Below are 23019 nucleotides of genomic sequence, written 5' to 3'. Positions count from 1 at the left end.
GAAAGAGAGTGAGAAAATGTGCTCTCAATAGACTTAGTAACTTATGTTTCATAAATGCCATCATCAAAACAGTGGTTTGACAAACTATTTTGTAGAATATTTATTTTTAAATCATTTTATGCAAAAGTTAAATAATTAATTACAACGAAAAATGCCCCCAAAACTGTAGCTGTACGACTTTACAGCTGTGTTTCTCTTTCTATAGCCTAAAACAGAGAGGAAAAACTCAGCAACAAAACATACTAATTCTTGGAACCCAAAGCGAGCAGTAGATCTTTATCTGAAACTGTGGTAAGACTCTGCCTCCAGTGCGAATATGCCGTTGAAACTGTGGTTTAGACATACTCACATGAAACTTCTCTTTTAGCAAGACATTTTATTATTTAATATATTTTTGAAAAATCATTTTACATGCAAAGATCAGAGCCTCAATAGTTAAGTCAAATAGTTATGTTACACAATTAGACAATGTAAAAGTCTTAAACAATGCAATACTGTATTGTAAAAAAAAAAAAATTTTTTTTTAAGTATTAAAAAATTAACTTGCACTTGTCTGCAAATAAAGCTGAAAAGACATACACCATAGCAAAGCAATCTGCACATTATACCACTGAATTCAGAAATGTTTCTAAAAGTTTGCAATAAAAGTTTGATCGATATTCTGTATATTTGAAATGCATTACTAACAATTTGTATTTTTCATTCTATGTAACATTATTAGACAGAATATATAAATAGTGACCCTGTGGCTGACTATAATCGCATTTGTTTGTTTGCCATGGATATTTGATTAAGTTACAGTTACAATTTTTGATTATTCAGATGATGTGGCTGAATTAAACTTTTAAAATATGAATGCCTTCACAGTCATCAATGCATTAACTGTGACACATTTAGCAAGCAGAATTCTCAGACCTGTCACAAGAAGATTCATGGAGTTCATTTTTGGATCACCTGAAAAAATGTAAACAATAAATTAATCATCCTTTGATATTAAATGAATTTAAATCTTGTAAATCATGGCACATAATGTAGATCAATTCACAAATGCAAGCTATACATGTAGAATATCTTGTATTTTGTAATATGTATTTTATTACTAACCAGTGTTTATGAACTCTGAGGCATCAGTACTAAGACTTGTTTGACAAGACTGTGGAGTCAGTTTTTGGGGTTTTTCTGCAGAATAAATATTAAGAAAAACAAAACAAATAATTCTTTATTAATATATTTTATATGTACAATAATTTTTTTTTTTAATGAAATCACATAAAAAAATGTTTTAAAAAGAAACAATAATTATCCATTTAAGTACAAACCTGTCGTGTCAGGAGTGTCAGGAGTGCCAAGAGTTTTGTTTGCTGTTTGTCCATCCATTTCGCATTTTTGCATTTTTTCACCATTGAATCCAGCATAATAATAGGTTTTGGTCGATTTAAACAAGGGTGCTTCGCTGGTGGTAAGACTCACAGGTTTATTAACTCCCACAGTCAAAGTCATAGTCTTATCTTCAGGAAAGAACCCGGCGGCCAGACAAATATCCTGTCCATCGCCCTTCAAAGGGGACAAGATGGACAGAAATGGAGGAGTTGCCGGTACATCTTCTGAACAAACAAAAATAAGCAGTTTTCATCAGGAATTTCAAGACCGTACTTTTTACACGGAGTGCCAAGAGTTTTGTTTGCTGTTTGTCCATCCATTTCGCATTTTTGCATTTTTTCACCATTGAATCCAGCATAATAATAGGTTTTGGTCGATTTAAACAAGGGTGCTTCGCTGGTGGTAAGACTCACAGGTTTATTAACTCCCACAGTCAAAGTCATAGTCTTATCTTCAGGAAAGAACCCGGCGGCCAGACAAATATCCTGTCCATCGCCCTTCAAAGGGGACAAGATGGACAGAATTGGAGGAGTTGTCGGTACATCTTCTGAACAAACAAAAATAAGCAGTTTTCATCAGGAATTTCAAGACCGTACTTTTTACACATGTGGCAGTTGCAAAACTATGCTCATGATGTAAGTGAAAAAGTCTTGCAATCATCTATTCATGCACAAAACATCCATAGTCTTAAGAACAAATGCAATTACTCTGCTAGAAATGTTTGCTTTTGAGCAACATCCCAACTCAACAAACATACTGTGATCAGAAGCAGAACGCAACACAGCAGCACAACCAACTAACCAACTGTTTCAAGCTATTTTGTGGGGTTTTTCACTATTTTCTACAGCACATATGTTGGTGTAAACGCTTGGAACAGTTAAAAAAAGTACTTACTTGGTACGACCTTGAGGGTTATCGGCTTTCCGAATGTTAAGGTGTCAGTAGCTGAAAATGCACCGCTACCGTAACCCTTACAAAAACGCTCCTGACCCTACATCAGCATTAGGACTGACAAACTGACCTAACTGTAACTACAACTAACTGCCCAAAGTTCACGTTTTCACAAAACCAGATGTATGGTTTGGAAAACTGCATTCTAATAACATTGAAAGTGGATTTACTTACTTGGTTTGACCGTGAGACGGATGGGATTCCCAAAAGTTAGTGGGTCTGCACTTCATTCAGCCCTCTGACAATATCCTTTGGTAATTGAAAGTATCCTAACATCTTAAGAAATACACTATAGACTCATCTAGACTTTTGATGAGAAATATCCAGTCGAAGAAATCCAGTTTGATATTCTTTCAAAGGCAATTCCATCTGTCAGCCCATCCTCATGATATACCCATGTCTGCACCATTCACATACAAACAGGTGGCTGGGACAAAAGCCTTCAAGATGAAAACAACAAGACTGAGAGAATAGTTCTGTGATAGTTCAGTCTTTCAGTCAGATATTGGTTTAAATTTATCAATACAGTTTATACACAGAAATAACAGTGATATGAGATTTTGTACAGCGCCTAATGAAGAATGTATCACTGTGGTAGTCCCAACACGATGAAAAACGTCAGTACAAAAACCCATGCCCTCTGTTGAGGGGCTGTCTTATACGGAAGAGAGAGAAATGCTATCATCTGAACAATCTTCTCAACAGACATATTTGAATAAAACTGCTGTTAATGTTAAACATCCATATCCATGAGATGAAACCCCAAGCTGCAGTGGAAGTCTTCACGTCTAAGATGACAGAACAGCCTCAGAAGAATTATTCAGTGCAGTGGCAGCCAATTAAACTCTGTGAGGTTTTTGTATGAGGCAAAACCAGAACTTAATCACTGTGGAAACCCCGTCCACAATGACACAACTCGAAACAAAAACCATCCTCCTCTGTGTGATAGAATCACTTCAGAATAACTAAGCACAAATATATGGAGAAATTGGCACCTGAAAGACCACCTCAAAGAAAACCCTTTAGAAACAGAACATTTGTGAAAATAATTGGTCTTACATTACATTAGATCTCTTGTGACAATGTAAGTATCCAGTTTAAGAATAAAGTAAGTGAGGACTATACTACTGAACATATACTTGACGTATTACTTTATGGAGCTGTTCGTATTTACATAATTACTTTTTATAATTGAATATAATTACTAGGTAATATTAATTATATTAACATAATAGTTGTAACACAGGCACTATAAACTGCAGCCAATTAAACTCTGTGAGGTTTTTGTATGAGGCAAAACCAGAACTTAATCACTGTGGTACCCCAGTCCACAATGACACAACTCGAAACAAAAACCATCCTCCTCTGTGTGATAGAATCACTTCAGAATAACTAAGCACAAATATAAGGAGAAATTGGCACCTGAAAGACCACCTCAAAGAAAACCCTTTAGAAACAGAACATTTGTGAAAATAATTGGTCTTACATTACATTAGATCTCTTGTGACAATGTAAGTATCCAGTTTAAGAATAAAGTAAGTGAGGACTATACTACTGAACATATACTTGACGTATTACTTTATGGAGCTGTTCGTATATTTACGTAATTACTTTTTATAATTGAATATAATTACTAGGTAATATTAATTATATTAACATAATAGTTGTAACACAGGCACTATAAACTGTTGTTAGATTAATTTTAAGTATGTATTTTTTGAGTTGACACATGCATGACACAAGATACAGTTCAAGTTCTTGAATTTACTTTCACGATTATATATATGAACAAAAAATGGATGGATTTACCTGTACTATTAAGAGAATAAAGCTGGTGAAGATAATAAAATGCAATATAATATATATATAATATAATGTTTATAACTCAATATATAAGTCTGATGGCAATGGAACATACAGCTCTGGTTCTTAGTGCATTTAATTGCTATTACTTTGAATATGATTATGATATCTGTATAACATTACATAACATAACTATCCCCTCCCAAATTACACAAACACAATGATGTTCAAATGAATTCAGTGCAGAAAGAACCAGAGCAGATGTATGTTCACATTGATTGTTGCTTATTTGGATTGGTTGGATTTGAGGAGTTCCTTATTTCTAAAATAGGAAAATTATATTCGAGTAAGAGTTATATTTGCACAGTAATAAATAACTTTTCTTCTCTTATGCACATTATGAAATATATTGGTGTTCTTTCATACCCTCCACAAACTTAGTTCGGTGTTGCAGTCTGACGCATCTACATCTGCAAACTAATCTATGTAATCAAGCAAATGATTTAAACAAAAACAGAAACAAACAAACCTGAGGCTAGAAAATGCTTCTTCTTTACATCATCTTTGCATATTGCAAATAAGGCACTTCTAGGAAGAACAGATGACACAATATGCATACTTCTAACTGTGCTGACTGGGTTCATAATTTAATTGTTAAAATCCTATATTTGGTTACTATCTAATAGTACACAGATAGAGTGCACTTAGCCTGGTGAAAGTGTGACCACTACTGCAAACAGATTCAGTAATGTACAGTTACAAATACAACAGTTGTATTTCATACATGTTAATTATTGCATTTAATAATATATGCATTTAAAAACGTATAGTAACAACGTATGTATTATGTATGATAGCTACCAGTTAACACTGTCTGAATCTGTGATTGATGTTAACTTTTAATCAACAACCTAGAGATAAAATAGATATTAGTTTAAATTCAAAGACACTGATTCTGGCTCTGATTGTAGCTTGTAGAATAAATATTAATATTACAATTTATATTAAAATCAGGCAATTTGAGTTTGTAAGTGATTTGTGGTAGTGTGTTAAGGGCCATCAGGCCATGACTGAGGGTCTGGTCAAACTGAAGCTAGGAAACAGACATGCATTTTGAAATCAAATAACATGTGAGTTTTTGCAGGGGCTTGTCAGAGATTGACTCAACGTGCCCCCGAGTACACACTGAAATATTCTGTGGCAAAAACGGTTCAATAAAACTTGCATTAAGGAGAGAGATGATAAGGCAGCTGGTGTGTGTGGTAAGATGATCTTCAATCACTCCGGTTTCCTGTCAGGAAGTGGGTGAGGAGCTGAGAGATGTTCTAAGAACAACCCCATCCCCTTCAATTTCTAGACAGCATCAAGTTCACAGTTCATTCCTCTGTGATTTACAGTAAACCCCATTTCCCCCTCAAGTAAGTCAATTTTATACCAAATCAAATGTACAGTAATTAACTGGATAGTGACGAAATAAAAAATAAATGGTAACGCTTACAAATAGGGTTCCATATGTCTACATTAAATGTTAATTAGTTAATTAATGAGTTAATTAGTTGTCAAACAATAAATATTTCAACAGCATTTGTCAATATAGATTGTTAATTTCCACACACATTTCAAGTTGTATAAATCAGCATTATCTATCTATTATGAAAAAAGAAAATAAAAATAAAGAATACGTTTATAAATTTAACCAAAACATTTATAAACTTTAACCAAAATTAACACTGTAAAAATTGTTGGTGATTGTTAACTCATGATAACTAATGTATTAAATCAACTGTATGTAGTTTTGTGCATTTTTCGACTTTACAGCCCCCTACAGTTAAGTTAGTGGAATTCACTTCGTAAATATATCAGTTGTAATTACTGTGGATTTGTTGCTGTAGTAAAGCACGGAAATGAAATTTCGTACCCGCTCACTAAACTCCCAGAACAGACATTTGGGTGGGAGTGTGGGAAAGAAACAGAAGCCATTCGCCTTACTATAAGACATCAGAATGATTTTGAAACTGCTATTTCCATGTTTAAAAAAAAAAGAAAGTTACAAATAAAAAAAATAGTCTCCTATGGAGATGTATAGGACGATTAAATATTCATAAGCTATAAAAATCAAACACTTTAAATACAGCAGGTTATCAGGTTCCAATACGCTATCTGTAAGTATTAATGTGTGCAGTGAAGCACATATATGGCTGTTGCATTTGAGATTTGCCCTGTAGAAATTTCCAGAATGCACCATAAAAACTAATGTGCACTGACCAGAGATTTTCTTACAGAGTTCAGAAATGAAGCAACGATCAAAGCATATTTCATAATAGTACTGAACATTTTGAATGGCTACAATAAAGGATATTGGGTCAAGGCGTAATACCAGCTGTTTAAATGCATGCAGCTTTTAGTCGTGTTGCGGTAACGCGGTAACAGTCATCAGTGTCCCTGACATGCACGTGTCTGTGATTCACATCATGAGGAACTTCAAGGTAGAATGAGAAAGTGTGAGGTACAGAAAAGACTCAAGTCTGCGTATGAGGACATGGTTTATTTTATTAAAGGCATAACTGATTCCAGAGTTTACAAGTGTCCACAAAGAGACAAGAACACAATAAATCAAGCCCATTATAGAAGGAGATATCCTCACCCCCAACTATTCCCTGACAGAATCCTCTAAAAAACAAACAAACAAACAAACAAACAAAAAGACTTGACTGGATATCTCCCTCATTCAAAATACAAGGCATTCTGAAAGATGGATTTCATGCAGAATCAGTGACAGACTGAATTTAGGGTTGGGACAAACTGTCTTAGTGATGATTTTAATGTAAAAAGCTGGCTATTGTATTTTCTTTTAGCTTTACTATTGGAATGTTATATTACGGCCCAGAGGCGCAAGGCTGTTGTCCTGTGATCAGCATTGTAATGTACATCACTACAGAAGCCAGTTTTAAAAAATGGATACTGGACAACAGGGAAAAATCCACATTTACAATGCAATGAGATACAGGGTATCGAAAAAACACAAGACTGTGCACCACAAGTCCATCCAAAATAAAAGAATGTTAGGCGTCCACAGCAACCAATCAGAGCACAGGCTTCTGAAACTCCTTGCTGAACGATTCTAATAGGAAAACAAAAGATGAACAAAATGGGGCGCACAGCTCCCACTGAAACTTTGCTCATAGATTTTTTTTCTTCTGCAAATGATACTTTGACCTAACTCAACTTTTAAGGTTCCATTTAATCATTTATTCCTCTATTTTTGAATACAATTTTAAATGCAACAAGAGAAGCACAATCACATGGCAAATAGACACATCATTTAAAGTTCGTCTTTAATAAAATGTTCTCTACTCAAAAATAAAAACAAGCTTTATTCTCATCATACAAGAGAGTACGTCTTTCATATAACCTTCGCCAAACAGAAACATCTTACTTAACCAAAAAGAAATAACCACTGTGAATGCTTTATAGATATTTCAGCTTATCCAACACAAACCCCTGGCCCCAGAACATCTCTACCAAACAGTGGCACCCACACAAGGTCTCGAAGGCCTACTCAGTGCTATATCCTCTACTGAAAAGAGAACAGTTACGTTTTCAAAACAATAATTGCTTTTTACTTAGAAGAAAAAACCAAACAGGCTGCAAACAGGGCGTCTATGGTGACGTGTCCCTTTTCTAGCTTGAGAAACATGGCCACATGACGCTAACCTGAGGCAACCGATGATATACGTTACAAGATTTCAGAATGAAGCAGTGATCGGGCTTGACGCTCTTCCTCAGAGACGACTTTTTAGTGCTAAGCGTAACGGGAGCTGAAGCGTCCTTTCGGAGGTATGTTCTGTGGTTTTTAAACCAAGTACAGTGGCTGTGGAGATGGTACCTGAAATGAGAACAATTCAGTGGCTGTGAGGTTGCTGTGGGAAAATGGGCTTCCCCGGTTCACATCCCTTTCTGCCGAGCTAACAGCGTCACAGCTAGACCTGTTCGCCTCATCCCTACAGTGCCAACTGTGATTGCGATGCTAACGATTCCTTAAAACAAAAACAGAGAAAGAACAACAAAAGGAAGAGAGAAAACACAGACCAGGCACAAAGAGAGCTGATAAAGCTTAAAACTATTAATAAAAAGGCAGAACAAGAACAAAAGAAGCCGTTATGCGTTTAAGCTAGAGAATAAAGAAATGAGGAGAGAGAAGGGGAGGCACACATTTATAGCGAATGAACTCCCCCGTTAGCAGTAAACTATTGAACATATTTACTGAATAATATTTCAGAGAGCTAAAACTGCTACAGAACAAGTCACAAAATACAGTATTGTTAATAATTGCAGTCTCTATTGCAGCTAATGATAACTACATCCTACATCTATAGTCTAACCCCCAACTCCGCTTGATACTGATCGAGCTATAATGTCGCTATGAGCTTCATAATGGTTCGAACTTTAGAGACGTTCCCTGTCCCATTCTGCAAACTCTTCTTACAAATCAACAGACTGTACATGACAACACCATGATCCATGCCTGTGTCAATCTAATATCCGAGCACATTCTCTAGAAGCGCACTTTCACGCCGTTCGCATCATCCTTCATTCATTCTTTTTTTTTTTTATTCTAAACACAGCGACACGAATCCCTCTGAGAAAATGAATCCAGACTTAGAATAAAACACAAAGCCAGTCCTTCTTTCTTTTTTTGTCCCTCGTAATACCACGTCTGCAGTCAATAAACATCCCTTTCTGATACGCACACACCCAACTCCTTAACGTGCGGCGTGCCGGTCACACAGAGCGATTTAAGCAGGTGGCATGAGGGTGTCTAGTCCAGAGTCTTAAGTCCAGATGAGACAGGAGAATGACCTTTGACCCCCAGAGGAAGAGAGGTGGCAATCAGAGAGAGTTTTTCCCCCTCAGAGTCAGTGTTCTGCAGCGGCTACGTGCGGAGCAGCGTGACAGGTCAGGTGCTTGCACGCCCTCACAGGGAGAGAGACAGACAGAGTGAGTGAGAGAGATAGAGGAGAGGAGAGGGCTGCACGTCCATCGTCGGTCAGGCGAGCGGTTCGTTTTGAGCCTGCCGCGTCACATCGTTCGCCGTCTCCAGCCTCCGCGCGCATGTAATGCCGGAAATTTCCGATTGGAGCTTGTGGTGTTTCACCTCTTCTGTTGAATCATGTTTCACACAAGTGCGTCTTCCCGTGGACTCTCAGTGTGGCGGGTTCATGTTGCCATGGCCACGCTGCTGCTTCTGTTTCTGCTGCATCAGGAGCTGCTCCAGAGCAGACGGACCGGGCTGCATCATGGAGCTCGACCAGATTGACTACAGAAAGAGGGGTAGAAGAAAGGGAATATGGAGGGAAATTAAGACTAAAGTAAAACAAAATACATGTCGTTGCACATCTGCGGTTAGAACAACAACTCTGTTGTTGGTCTGTGAATGTGTAGAAAATAGTACACACTAAATGTTAGACAGAACATTCCATGCTACCTTGAAACTGTCAAGGAGGACAGTCGAGGAGTCCTCCATTGGCATGTCCTGGGCTGCCCAGCTGCTGGTTGGCGCCCCCTGGTGCCAGCTGTTGGTATCTGGCACAGAGGAGGACGAGGCAGAAGGCAGGTAGTCCAACCCAAAGCCGCTCACACCTGAAGACAGTCACACCAACCATTTACATTAACAAATATGATTAATGATGGGAAGTCGTGGCCTAATGGTTAGAGAGTCGGACTCGTAACCCAAAGGTTGCGGGTTCGAGTCTCATACCGGCAGGGATTGTAGGTGGGGGGGAGTGAATGTACAGCGCTCTCTCCCACCTTCAATACCACGACTGAGGTGCCCTTGAGCAAGGCACCGAACCCCCAACTGCTCCCCGGGTGCCGCAGCAAAAAATGGCTGCCCACTGCTCCGGGTGTGTGTTCACAGTGTGTGTGTGTTCACTGCTGTGTGTGTGCACTTTGGATGGGATAAATGCAGAGATGGATGGGATAAATGGTCACCATACTTGGCCACATGTCACGTCACTTTCACTTTCACTAACAGTTTATTAACTACTACTTGTGGCCGCTCAGACTATTTCATTTTAAGAATGTAAATAATACAAGCATAACGATTACTGCAATTAAATTTATATTCATTCTACATAACATTTACTAAAACATTAAAATCATTTAAAATAAAAATAAAAAACAAAGTGGGGGGGCAATTTGAACTTGATAAAATCTGCAAAATGAACAGACTTCTACTTTAGCAACTTCTTGATTCTATAATCCTGTTGTAGTATTTTTAAAAGAAATTTGATAAAGAAATTTGAATATAAAGAAAGTAAACACCATAACCAACAGTGCAGTCTGACACTTCAGAAAAACTGATCGGCTAATGTTAATAATAACATTGACCAACAGAAGAGACACATAAACCAATAGAGCATGCTCTCTGCATGGGAATAACCAGCATTACCAGTCTTATCAGCCTTCCAGCGATCGGTACCACGGCGGTCTCTGCTGTCAGGCGTCCCAATGGGGCCGAAGTTGGAAAAGAGTAGGGAGCCATGGCTGTGGGTGGGTGGGGATGAAGGCAGGCTGCTTGGGTTGGAAGAGTGAGGGGACTGACTGGCTGGTGTAGAATGATCTATAACAACAAAAGATAGGAACAGATCATTAACAAACTGATGCTGCAAGTTCACCTGTACAATCTAAAATAACAGCAATGAACAAAATTAACCATCATTATATAATTTCTATAACTGATCACATACTACAGTAAATCAAAACCACAATATGGTACCTGAGCTAGCAGGAAGGGAGGGGGACCATGGAGTTCCTTCAAACAGGGAGTAGAGTGAAGGCTCGTGGTGCATCATGGGTATGTCTGGCTTAGATGCAGGAGCCATATTTTTACCATAGGCCTCGCTAAAAATGCTGTTGTTCTGGTAGGAGCTCTCCTGTAAACAACAACAAAAGCAATTTAATCAATATTTTGGCTTTTTTACAACTTCTATATTTTATTGGCCTTTTTGCTACTAGTTTTGATAGATATACTGGAGAGAGGTCAGAAAAAGGGGAGAATGGTATCGGGAAATGTTTACCAGTCAGTTCTGACAAAAAAAGATTTTTAATTTCATTACCAGTCAAAGCATGTTTGGAAAGTAAGAATATAGCAACACCCAGCCCAGCAAACACAAAAACTGGTTATGTTTGAATGAAAACACTGCCACCTGGTGACTTTTGATTCAAAATGCAAGCGAGGACTAAAGTGATAGTTTGAGAAAGAGCAAACCAGCTTTAGGCTACCTGAATGGAAAATCGGGGGAGAAGAGAGGATTGACCAATCACATCAGCTCCACTGTCTAGTCGTGACTGATTTGGCAACTACAGAGGGAGAGAAGCAAAAAAGATGAGAACTCTGCAATAGTTCCAACAGATCAATCATTTCTAACAGACCACAGTAGTAGGAAAAACTATATTTCCAGAAAGCCAAACATTATTTATAACAAATGTTTTTTTCTTCAGCATCTTATTAAATTATTTTATTTTTAAAACAAAAATAAATTATACCAAGATATTAATTTAAATATGAACAATATGTTAATCAAATTTAATATATGTAAATATGTTAAATTAATTTAAATATATAACCTTCAATATGGTTTAAAAAGTATACCAGGATGTGCCTCATGACGTTACATGTGTCCCATACATTTATTATTCCTTAGTTTCAATTACTTTTATTATATGTGTATTCTAATATGTGGAAAAAGGTAATAATAACTGAGTAGGTATGTCCAAACTTTTAACTGCTATTGGACACAGGAACCAGATTTTTTTTTTTTATCCACAGAAGCCTATATGAAAATTCAATATCCACTCCCACCTGACAACATGATAGGAGGAGAACTACATACAAACATGTTCCTTCCAGGAGCAGAATTAAGAGGGCCAGCCAAGGCCTGGTAGAAATCATGAGGTTTAGTAAAGAGCAGCTCCTCCTCCTCCTCAAAGTCCGCCAGAGTCTTTAACAGGTCTGGGGGCAGAAGAGGGGAGCTCTTGTTGTCCTAGTGAGTGACGAGGCACGAAAGGGAAGGAAGGAGAGACAAAGGGAGGGAGGGAGGAAAAGGGATGAGAGAAACAGGATGTAAGAAAAAAGGAAGCGGCCTGTCATAGCTGAGAGAAAAACAGCAGCCTGTGAAGATTAGTGCGATTCTCAACCTGACTTCTGTTCAAGGACTGTGATAAAGCTGTTTGACTTACTCAAAAGTAAACTAGTCTTTCAAACAACACATAAATGCATCTCAGAATACTTAACGGCAGTTAGACAGCTAGAGGTGGAAACGTGAAAGAAGAGATGAAAAATTAGAAAGCATGCGCATCTCAACTACCGCTGAGATCAAGTTTCAATAAAACCCAGTGTGGCTGTAAATGATCCCCAGCTAATTCCGGAAACCCATGATAATCATAGAGTCATAACAGATACTGTACAGATGCTAAGCCTGTAGAAACCAAAGGCAAGTGGAAGGAATTAACTGAGAATAAGGACTGAGGCTGTGTTCGGAAAGGAATGCTTGCTTACTACTTGGGGAACACTGTGCCAAGCAGTACACTATTAATAAATAACGTGAACACATTATGAAACAATGAACATTTAAAACATTTATGAACTATATTGCATGCTTGACCTCATGTTGTCTGTTTTAAATTCATGAATGATGAAAGTTATTAATTTGGAAATAAAAATATTTAAAATCCAAATTTGTTTAAAATTAACACTTGGCAGTAGGGCTGAACGATTAATTGCATTTGCGATAATATCGCGATATGAAAAAAATGCGATTTTTCAATCGCAGAGGCTGCGATTACACTCGGTCATGTGACACATGAGAGTAAAGAGGTGTGTTCGACTTGAGATTAGGGATGTAACGATTAACCGCGAGCCGGTTGAAAATCGATTTAATTATATGACGATTCAAATCGGTTGAGATGCTCAACAAATCGTGATTCAATTAGGGGTAGGAGTTTATATGAATGTATATGTTTGTATGTGAACTCGAAATCAACCCCAACTTTGCTTTAAAAAGCATCACAAGATCTCCTAACCGAAGATCACATGATCACAAACGGAAATCACATTGTATATATATATTTTGTGTGTGTGTATGTATATGTATATATATATATATATATATATGTGATTTATTATTATTATTATTATCAGGGCTTCATGTTAATGTTAATTTAATGTTTATGCTAAAAAAAAGTGCATATAGCTGCTAATTGTATTTGTTGTTTGTTGATTTTCAAATATAAAACTTATTGAAATGTTTTCAGTGTGCATCAGTTCTTTTTGAATGTTTTCATCTAATTTGAACAAAACCGTGATAATATTGATAATCGTGATAACGTTGGTCACTATAAACGTGATATGAAATTTTCATACCGTTACATCCCTACTTACAAATGAGGACAAAACCAGCAAAAGAGCAATAATATGCAAGTGCTATATTAGTATATTATTCAGTTTCACAAAGAAACGTGCAGAATTTTGTCCAAGCAATAATAAAAGGACACATTTAATTTATAATTTGTCTTAAATCTCATTTTGTAAAAAAAAAACTCAGTACAGTGTTGCCAAGTCCGCGGTTTGGGGAACCCCTCCAAAAGAACCTGTACTTTACCCCCTGGAACGCAATTTATACCGGTGGACCCCCCTCGAAACGCGATTGGGCTAGTTTTGAGTAGCAATTTGGGCGGGTTTTGTTGTGAAAACCTGGCAACCCTGGCACGCTAGCGGAAATGTTTGAAAGCGTATGCCTATATAATGAATGTACTTCAAAACGGCACATTGAAATTACTCAAGCAGTAACAGTGTTACGGTGCATTTCATTACTGAAGACTTCAACCTTAAGATAATATATAATAAGGTAATATATATATATTCTTATTTATAGTCTGTCTAAGGCAGTGGTTCTCAAAGTGTGGGGCCAGAAAAAGAAAATAAATAAAACTGTAAACAGCCAAAGGACGTAACTTAGAATGGGAGATGGATCGGTTTGTGAAAGGGAAGAGAAAAGCCATAGATGAAGTCGCACAGACCCAGGCAGGTGCTGGTCATTCAAAAGCTAAATGCAGAAACTATGACGAGGCATATCTTGCTCTCGGCTTCACTCACCGTGTCTATACCAGACGCTACAGTTGTCGCGTCACGCCACAACAGCTCTACACTGGACGCGACAAAGCGACCATTGCAAATCATTTTAACTTTGTGTCAGTACGTCATAAATAGAACAAGGCATCAGTTTAATGTCGGGTTTTGTCGTGTCGCATCCAGTGTACACAGCGTCACTGATTATAATGGGTTCTACTGTATTTTGCCGCTCGCGTCCGGTGTAGACACGGTGTTTAATGTCGTTGGTGAGGAGGAAAGCCTGTGTGTGTCCTATGCCTTAGCGGACAGCATGAAACCCACAAAAAATAAATAAATAAAGGAAGGAAGGAATAAATAAATAACAGAAAATAATAATAATAATAATAAGTTATTCTCTATATGCTATTTTCATGTGCTCATAGTTATGCTCTATATGCAATGTTTCAAGTGATGCAGGTGTTTTTTTCCCTGTAGGTTTTTTAAATTAAAAAAGCATAAATTTTTCGTAATGTTTAGAAATAATCTTTGACTTAACTTTTGACTTAATGTTTAGAAATAAACTAATAAACAAAATTATTTGGCGCGACCAAAAAAGTTTGAGAACCACTGGTCTAAAGTTAACAGACTTTAAAAAGTGCAGTCCACATGTTTGTATATGTTTATTACAGCAGGGCTCTATGCTTACTTCTCTTTTTAGGAGAGCTTGTGCTCCTAATTTAAAAAATGTAGCAGCACGGTCAAAAATGTAGGAGCACCTTCTAATCAATAATCAAAAAAATTCTGATAAAAAATTAACCTTCCCATTACGAGGTGATATTTGACTCCTTAAAGTGATTTACAGGGAATTTTGTTTTTACTTTTGTAATGGCATTTATCTAACTTTATTAAAAGCATGTCATCTTTTATGTCAAATTCAAAAATATATATTTATAAGCTTTTTAACATTTCTAATCAAAACAACTGAATAAAAACAAGTAGAAGTAGAATAAGTTACCAATCAAATGAAATCAGTATTTAAGAAATAAATTTGTACTAGAGAGATGGCACAGAAGAACACACAAGTGGCTTGTATGTGTATTTTCAGATGTTTAATGAGGCTCAGAGGTCGCATGAGTGCAATTAAATTCATAAATTCATGTTGAGGTTGATGTTGATGTTTTATGAATATAGAAATATTAAATGATTTAAATAACAGAAAATATACAGATTTTATCACTGAATCATTCATTTAATTGATTCGTTCGAACGGCTGATTCATTCAGGAACGAAGCATGTGACTGTCTTTATGAATGGGTAATTGAATCATTGACTCACTAGATTCGTTTAAAAACGCAGTTCATTCATAAACGAAACGCTGTGTTTAAATGGAGATGCGCAGTGGCTCAGCTGTTAATGTCTTAAACTATTTTCGTTGACGAAATAGAGCAAAATAAGGCAATAGTGTTGTAGTCAGACAATACAAGTCACTTAATATTAACTTTTGTTTGCAATGCTTCACAATCGCTCGCTCGTACGTGGGTGCATGCATGCGTTCGTTTGTTCGTTCTCTCTCTCTCTCAATTCGAATTCATTTCAATAAATATCATCTTTATTTCACTAAAAAATTCGTAAAGCGATCACTGCAGACAATCCTTTTGGGTGGGAATTCATGTAAACACAGATATCGGATACCAGTCGTGTCTAAAGTGAATGTAAACAGACGTGCCAAAAAATCGGATATGGTCAAAAGATCGGATCTGTGCATTAAGACTTACAGTGTAAACGCAGCCTAAGCTCCTTACACTGCACAATGAATCTCTTATTTACACTCGGTCTACACTTTGTTTGTTATAATGAGAGGATATAAGTCTGTGATACATTACTCAACGCTGCAAAAACACGTTGTAAGTACGTTAGAAACCTTTGAAGCTCCCTCATCGCAAACATAAATGCTGATCGGGTCAGTCGCACAGGTGCTCCTAAATATTTTTTCATAGTCGCACGCAGTAGTTTCCAGTCGCAAATGCGACTGAAATGGTCACACTGTAGAGCCCTGTACAGTGACTTTGAATTACCTAAAGTAGTGTGGTAAAGCAACAGATTTGTTTTTATATTTCTGCAATCTACTTTAGTTTGTGTGATTTGTTACTGACTTTCATATTAATGTTTACACCAGGCTCATTTGTCAGTGCTTTATGTTGTCATAATTATTACATGCTTACAAGGTTGGAAGTTCAACAAATGGAAATTCAACCTGTCTACTTCCTAAATGTGTGACAATAACGTTAAATCAAAATGTCTGGACCTTCCGGGGAAAAATGACTGACTTCTCTCTGGTGATGTATACAGGACTTAAATCATTTAGTCTGCTTAAACCCTGCCCTTGCATGATCATTTTGCACCATTTTTGAGTGCAACGGCCACATCTCGAAATACAATTCACAGCCGGTCCGAAGAACCATGTCCCCATTTTTTTCCTTTCCGATGATTCGTTACACTCAGATGTGCGTCACAACACAGAAGAAATTATCTGTCACTACTTGCGTTTTCACAATATGATTGTTTTTGTATTGATCAAATAACTGCAGCCTTGGAAAGCATGAGGGACTTCTTTCAAAAACATTAAAAAAAAAAGAATCTTACCGACCCTATACTTTTGGTAATTTATGTAAATAAATAAATTAATTAAATATTATATATTAACTTAAATATTTATTTTTAAAAATTCTATTGTCATTTCACATTTTCTACGCACAGTATGCATAGTAAATATAGAGTAATAGGATAGTATGCTATTATCATATTATGTTAAGCCCGACACTCATTTCTTCATCTGAAAGTTAACTACAACTGTCTAAACAGAGAAGACAAAGAATGCTAACTTCGTATGGAGGGCCTCTGGGCATGTTCTCCTGGTCAGGGCAGAAGACTCCAGGCTGACGTTTGCCCATTCTGTCCCCCATTCCGCTCCTGCCCTCTCCTCCCATGTGGTAAGAAGGCTCCCAGTAGAAATCCTGCATTTTGACCTCCGGAAACTTCATCTTCTTGTCCATGCTGGGCTGAGGAGGCTGCATGCTCATGGGGTGTTCAAAGAGTTTCATTGGGTCCTGGGTGGGCATGAAGAAAGGCTGTTTGACTGGCATCTGCATGGGCATTTTCTGCATGGTGGGCTGAGTTTGGTGCTGGTTCCACATTTGACCAGGCTGTTCAGGCACCTGCATGTAAGACTACAAAGACAAAATAAAAATAGAGAAAATAGAGAGATTACCCAACAAGGTCAGCAACATACATGTTTCTAAGTAGTCGCCATGGTAATCGGACTTGTCATAGAAACAGAAGAGCAGATATTGAACCTCAGCACCACAAGAGCCAATGAAATGGGCATAATAAGCCAAACAAAAGCGTCACATTACCTGTTGCATGCTGTGATGATGTGGAGGACTTTTTCCAAGCTGGGAGCTCTGCTTGGTGGGCGACTGCTGCTGTTGCTGTTGTTGAACTTGAAGCTGTACAGATTGTTGCAAGGCCTGTTGGGATGGCTGTGGAGGGGGAGGCTGTGTCTGCTGAGACTGTGGAGGGCCTTGGTTTAGGGCTCCAGGACCCGAGGGTCTCTGCTGGCTGTAGGGAATGTGTGAGGGTTTCCCTGTCTGCACCGGATTGGCAGATTGAGGGTGGGAAGCAGTCTGGAGGAAGGGTGCAGGTATGGATACACCTGTTGGGAAGGTAAAACCCGGGCTCATGGAGAATGCCACGGGAGGAGGGATCACATATGCCGGTGGGGGGAAACCTGAAGAAGAAAGAAAAAAAGGAAGTGAGCACTGACTGAACAGCCCATGTGTTGATAATGTTCAGGTGTGGCATGTAGGAAAGTGTCTGAGGGTACCTGGTCTGCTGGGCAGAGGGGGGAAAGCTCCTGGGTGATGGATGGGGATAAACTGTGAAGAGCATGTTGTTTGAGTCTGTGTGACTGGAGTCTTCCTCGCCTCAGACACTGGAGTCTTCCTCATCTCAGTCTGAGTCTTCACCTTGCAGCAAATCAAAGAGGAGATCAGGAGGAGTTTACACATTTGAAAAACAAAATGAGACCGTTTCCTGTGCAAGTCTCTCTCTCTCACCTGTTTCCCAGCATCCGTTGTTTTATCATGACTGTTTTTCTTCACCTCGCTCTTTCTCTTGCCCTCTTTCTTCTGCTCGGTATATATATATATAAGAAAATAAAAGAAAAAAGGAAAGAAAAAAGCAAAGCAAAGGGAAACAAAAGGAAAAAGAAATAAACTATTAAGTAGAAAAATGATAAAATGATTTATTTTTTAAAGCTAGGAGGAATAATTAAGGTGACAGGACTTCAGAAAAGTCCAAGAAAGTCCGAGAAATAATGAAATGAAAATGAAACAACGGCTCACCGTGGTTGGTTGTCAGCCACCCACTTGCCCAGGCTGATGAGTTTCTGGTGTCGGGCATGAATTAACAGGCTCTCTTTGCCAACCACGATACCCTGATGCCCTTTAGAGAAGTCCAGCATTCTGAAATCACTGAATAACAGCCTTAAAAGAACAAATACAGCTAAAATAGTCATGTGTGTGAAATGAAGAGTTAAAACAAGAACAGCAATCAATTAATCATGAAGAATTACCGCAGAGCAGGCCGAAGGGCCAGAAAGCCTTGCAGTTCAAACTCCTCGGGAAGTGGAATCACTGTGAAACAAACAATCATGACTATTAACAAAAAGAAAAGAAACGTTCATAAGCAAAGATATTTCATGAGCAAATACAAGCGTGATGCAGTGCTCACTACCTGATACATTTGACACATCCTCCTCCTTAGGCTGAAAGCTGTTCAGAATGGACACCAGCCATGGCCAGATGCTGTGAGATGCCAAAGATGTGTCATCTTAACAGTATTCAATACCTCAAAGTCTTGGCTCAAGCAGAATCATTTTAAAAGTCAAAAACAGACATGCCGTGCAATGGATTGTGGGTATTGTTGCTGGGATAATGCAAATTGTGGATTAAAGCGGCTCAGGCTATTTAGAAACTACCACAAGTTCCCCATCAAATACAAACACATTAAAATGCTAAATCAACTAGCTTCGGTTTTGAAACTGAAATGAAACCTACATATTCAAAGTGTTCAGTACTATGGTGAAAGGAAAAAAAAAAGTTTTTCTTACTACTGTCGCTTGTCCATGGCACTTTCATTAAACACACTGGGTCGAAGCCGCAGCCAGTCCAGAGACACTTTGATGGCAGGAAGAGGGCACTCCCCCATGATCTCCTCTCGGTTCTTATTGAGTAAAGCTCGGCTTAGCATCACACCCAGGAAAGACACTAGGGAAAGACATTTACATTATAGCATTGCACAAACTAGAGCTACATGTTTTATTTGCAGGATCTATCCCCACATTTTATAAATTTTACAAAATGACATTATAATTTTGATTTTCTTCGATAGTCTCAAAACAGTATTAAGACTGCAGTTTAAAATGGTCAAGCCAGGTCATTCTAAAACCCAAGTAAATGTAATTTTGGGTTATTTTACACTTTACTCAGGGTAATAATTAATCATGGGTAGTCAGGTTTGAAGATTTCACACTATATTTCTATATTTATTAGGTCAATTAACCAGCAAAACAACCAAAAACGTGTATAGCTAAAAGTGGTATTACACTAGCGTTGAAATATCTGGGGTTAATACGTTTTTTTTTGTTTTTTTTTAATGATTACTTTTATTCATCAAGGATGAATTAAATGGATGCATTCAAAAGTCAAAGTAATGGCATTTATTACATTACAAAAGGTTTACATTTAAAACAAATGCTGGTGTTTTGAACTTTATCACAGAACGCTGAAAAAAATTGTATCACGGTTTTCACAAAAAGCGGCACAACTGTTTCCGACACTGATAATAATAAGAAATGTTTCTTGAGAATATTAGAATGATTTCTGAAGGATCAAGTGACCCTGAAGAATGGAGTAACAACTGCTGAAAATTCAGCTTTGCCATCACAGGATAATATTTTAAAATATATAAAAATAGAAAACATGTATTTTAAATTGTAATAATATTCACAATATTACCACACTTTTTAAGGCCACGATATACTAAAACCGAAGTTATTTTTTGTTCTTACGTGATCAGCGGTATACTGTTATCGAACTATCCCAACGCTGCCCACTCTGATGAAAGCAACATTTATATGAATATGTAAATATGTGGACTCGAAAGACGAAATGAACCCAGAGAAGAGTTCCACATGAAAGAAGGCGGAGCCTCAGCGCACACCACCTATGACGTAATCGCCACGGACCAATGGTAGTACGAAGGTGTTTTCCAGCAGTGACCACAGGTCTCTCACTGCCATCCAGCACACTGTTCTGATTCTTTCCGGCCGAGAGGACCGACTTCAGGCCCTGGGTGCTGTCGTTCGGGGTCTGCTCACCGTTAGATGACTCCTGGAGGACAGGTGTGTCTTTTTCCTGTGGCTCTTCCACTACCATCTCAGGGATATCAGTGATGAAGAGCAGAAGGCCATCACTTATGCGACACTGGATCAACCTGTTGATTCCAAAAGTAAAAATTACGTTTTTGCTCACACACACAAAAAAAGAAGAAAACGAAACACAAAGCAAAAAAGGAAAGGGAAAAAATTAAAACGAAAGTTACAGAAAAAGTTAAGTCAAGAAAGACGAAATGAACCCAGAGAAGAGTTCCACATGAAAGAAGGCGGAGCCTCAGCGCACACCACCTATGACGTAATCGCCACGGACCAATGGTAGTACGAAGGTGTTTTCCAGCAAGAACAAACTTTTCCGGAAAGTTCGCTTTGGCAAGCCGTTTCGAACTCCCAAAACAAAACAAACACAAAAAAACTTTGTTTAGGCCGGATTTTGTTCAAAATGACATCACATCAGTTCGTTCTTCGATTTCGCTTGAAGTATATCAGGGCCTTTACTGTATTTTTGATCAAATAAATAGAACCTTGTTAAAAAATACCCCCCCTAAACTTTTGAATGGTAGCGAGTATCTTTTAAAAATTACAAGTGGTTATGTGCTTAACCCAGAATTTAAAAAGACCATAAGACACGGCTTAAGAGCAGTGTGAAAAGAAAAGACATACTGAAGAGGCCGAGGAGCTGGATCCAGCTGATCTGCTCATCCGAGCTGTAGCTGTGCTCATCTGCCTCATTGCTCAAGTCTCGGAGGTGGTGCAGTTCAAACAGGTTTATCACTGTGATGTGGACCAGCTGCTGGGAGCTGAAGGCTTTCTGCAAAATCAGCCTCTGTGAAGCAAATTAGTAGGGAGATTAATGAGCATGCAAATTCAAACTAAGAAAGACTAATGAGACAGAAATCTGTCAAATAACTGCCACCTTAAGTTAATGGGGAAAAATGACATGAAGTGCTACAGCTGGTGGTTTTGGCCTTACCTGGAACTGCTCTTCTAGTTTCTCTCTCAGGGTGTTCAACTTATCCAGGCTTTTGCAGAGATAAACATGGCCGTGGAACTTGATGAAGGCCTTAATAAAATCAGACACGCTCCATTTTGTTTTAACCTCATCACGGCTGTGGATTAAATAGACACAGGAGAATTAAGCACTAGTTTCATATTTACATATGATAATGTGAGCAAAAATGTATGATCCAATAAATGTAAATATTCTGACCTTTCAAGGGCCTTGGAAAGAGCTTTCTGTAGGTTGGTGGAGGCAGCAGGAAAGGGGAATTTGACAGCAATGCTCCTGCAGTAGTAGAAGATTGTTGTGAGGTGGTCTCCTTTAGAGGAAGCCAGGATGGCCAGTTGATTGTAAGGTTGACCTGAGAGCAGAGGGGGAAAACATCATTTTTAATTCATTCGTTTTATATATTCAAATGTCAGTGGTGGGCTTGAGAATGTGAAAACAAACCAACCATTTGAGGGAACAAGTTGAGCTGCATGTCTGTAGTACGACTCAGCCTGGCTGGTTTGGTTCCGATAACGTGCTGTGGATTGCATAAAATAAACCACAACCAATTAAATCCTCCGATGCATAGCATTCATTCCAATTTCTATGCCTCTAAATATTTCATATTCATAAAAGCAGCAAAGCAGTTTGCTGGTGTTCTCCAGAAACTAGTTGCAAAAAAGCATTATGTCCTGAGTGAGCTCACCAACGTCTCCAAGATGGACAAGACAGTGCTGGCAGATGTAGGAACAGGAGCTGGGTTGGGGCTTCACTATGGCGCTGGTGCTGCTCTGTTTATTGCTGATGATGCCAAGCTGAGACGATTTCACACGGCAAGGCAAGTCCACATTAAACACCGTGCACAGCTCCTGCAGCAGCTGAGGATCCAGAAAGATATTTTTTAATAAATGTAGGGCTGGACGATATGACCTAAAAACAAAACCTTGATTAATTGGACCTTTTACCTCGATTACGATTAATGAACAATTCTTTTGTTTTTTTTGCCCTCACAGTTCACTGACAAGGTTTGTACTGTAAATATGTCCAACTATTAAAGGTGGGATATTTTTTTTATTTTTTTTTTTGTTTCCGTCACCATGTCATAAACATGCTGTGTGCTTCGTTGTAAAAGCGAAACTACTCTGTTTGGTCTTCCAAAAGAGGACAATATCTGCTTCGTCATGCCTGGAGCTGATCCGTGCTGGTCGCTGAGGAAATACATCAACTTTGCGCTGTCGATCGCCGGATCAACTTTCACCGTGGACGAAGCGGAGTCCAGCCCGGAGTCGTCACATGTCCTTCCGGACGCTCCTTCGTCGAAATCGCCGGCCG

The 23019-nt window shown here is 38.2% G+C and overlaps 2 protein-coding genes across 2 annotated transcripts in view; both read right to left on the bottom strand.

The window, feature by feature from the left end:
• Nucleotides 1–551: 551 nt before the first annotated feature.
• On the bottom strand, nt 552–8657 carry LOC107726893 (uncharacterized). The gene is made up of 5 exons (XM_016536600.1): nt 8580–8657; nt 2275–2371; nt 1320–1604; nt 1105–1179; nt 552–954 (listed from the first exon to the last, which is right to left on the bottom strand). The coding sequence occupies exons 1-5, from the start codon at nt 8655–8657 to the stop codon at nt 845–847; spliced, it is 645 nt and encodes a 214-aa protein (XP_016392086.1). The 3' UTR covers nt 552–844.
• LOC107726892 (protein SMG7-like) overlaps nt 8299–23019 on the bottom strand; it is a 19597-nt gene continuing 4876 nt past the window's right edge. Inside the window, exons 5-23 of the mRNA XM_016536599.1 lie at nt 22394–22565; nt 22154–22225; nt 21910–22060; nt 21673–21808; nt 21363–21525; nt 19416–19572; nt 19040–19110; nt 18879–18939; nt 18649–18768; nt 18361–18442; nt 18129–18270; nt 17659–18032; nt 17128–17472; nt 12030–12179; nt 11419–11496; nt 10913–11069; nt 10586–10756; nt 9620–9774; nt 8299–9451 (exon numbers count right to left, since the gene is read on the bottom strand). Of these exons, the coding sequence (XP_016392085.1) occupies nt 9338–9451; nt 9620–9774; nt 10586–10756; nt 10913–11069; nt 11419–11496; nt 12030–12179; nt 17128–17472; nt 17659–18032; nt 18129–18270; nt 18361–18442; nt 18649–18768; nt 18879–18939; nt 19040–19110; nt 19416–19572; nt 21363–21525; nt 21673–21808; nt 21910–22060; nt 22154–22225; nt 22394–22565 (2871 nt within the window). The 3' untranslated portion in view covers nt 8299–9337. The remainder of the gene's footprint in view (nt 9452–9619; nt 9775–10585; nt 10757–10912; nt 11070–11418; nt 11497–12029; nt 12180–17127; nt 17473–17658; nt 18033–18128; nt 18271–18360; nt 18443–18648; nt 18769–18878; nt 18940–19039; nt 19111–19415; nt 19573–21362; nt 21526–21672; nt 21809–21909; nt 22061–22153; nt 22226–22393; nt 22566–23019) is intronic.

This window comes from Sinocyclocheilus rhinocerous, unplaced genomic scaffold, assembly GCF_001515625.1.
Source record: "Sinocyclocheilus rhinocerous isolate Xijiao unplaced genomic scaffold, SAMN03320098_v1.1 scaffold606, whole genome shotgun sequence".
NCBI classification, from domain to species: Eukaryota; Metazoa; Chordata; class Actinopteri; order Cypriniformes; family Cyprinidae; genus Sinocyclocheilus; species Sinocyclocheilus rhinocerous.
Note: the sequence above shows the minus strand (reverse complement) of the source record. Positions and strands in the feature narration are given on the sequence as shown.

Excerpts from the sequence above, each read along its gene's own strand:
- LOC107726893 (XM_016536600.1), bottom strand. The coding sequence starts at position 8,657 with ATGGATCATGGTGTTGTCATGTACAGTCTGTTGATTTGTAAGAAGAGT. Across the intron at positions 1,180-1,319 it reads TGACACTCCTGACACGACAG|AAAAACCCCAAAAACTGACT; the intron begins GTTTGTACTTAA and ends TTTATTCTGCAG. Across the intron at positions 955-1,104 it reads CTCAGAGTTCATAAACACTG|GTGATCCAAAAATGAACTCC; the intron begins GTTAGTAATAAA and ends ACATTTTTTCAG.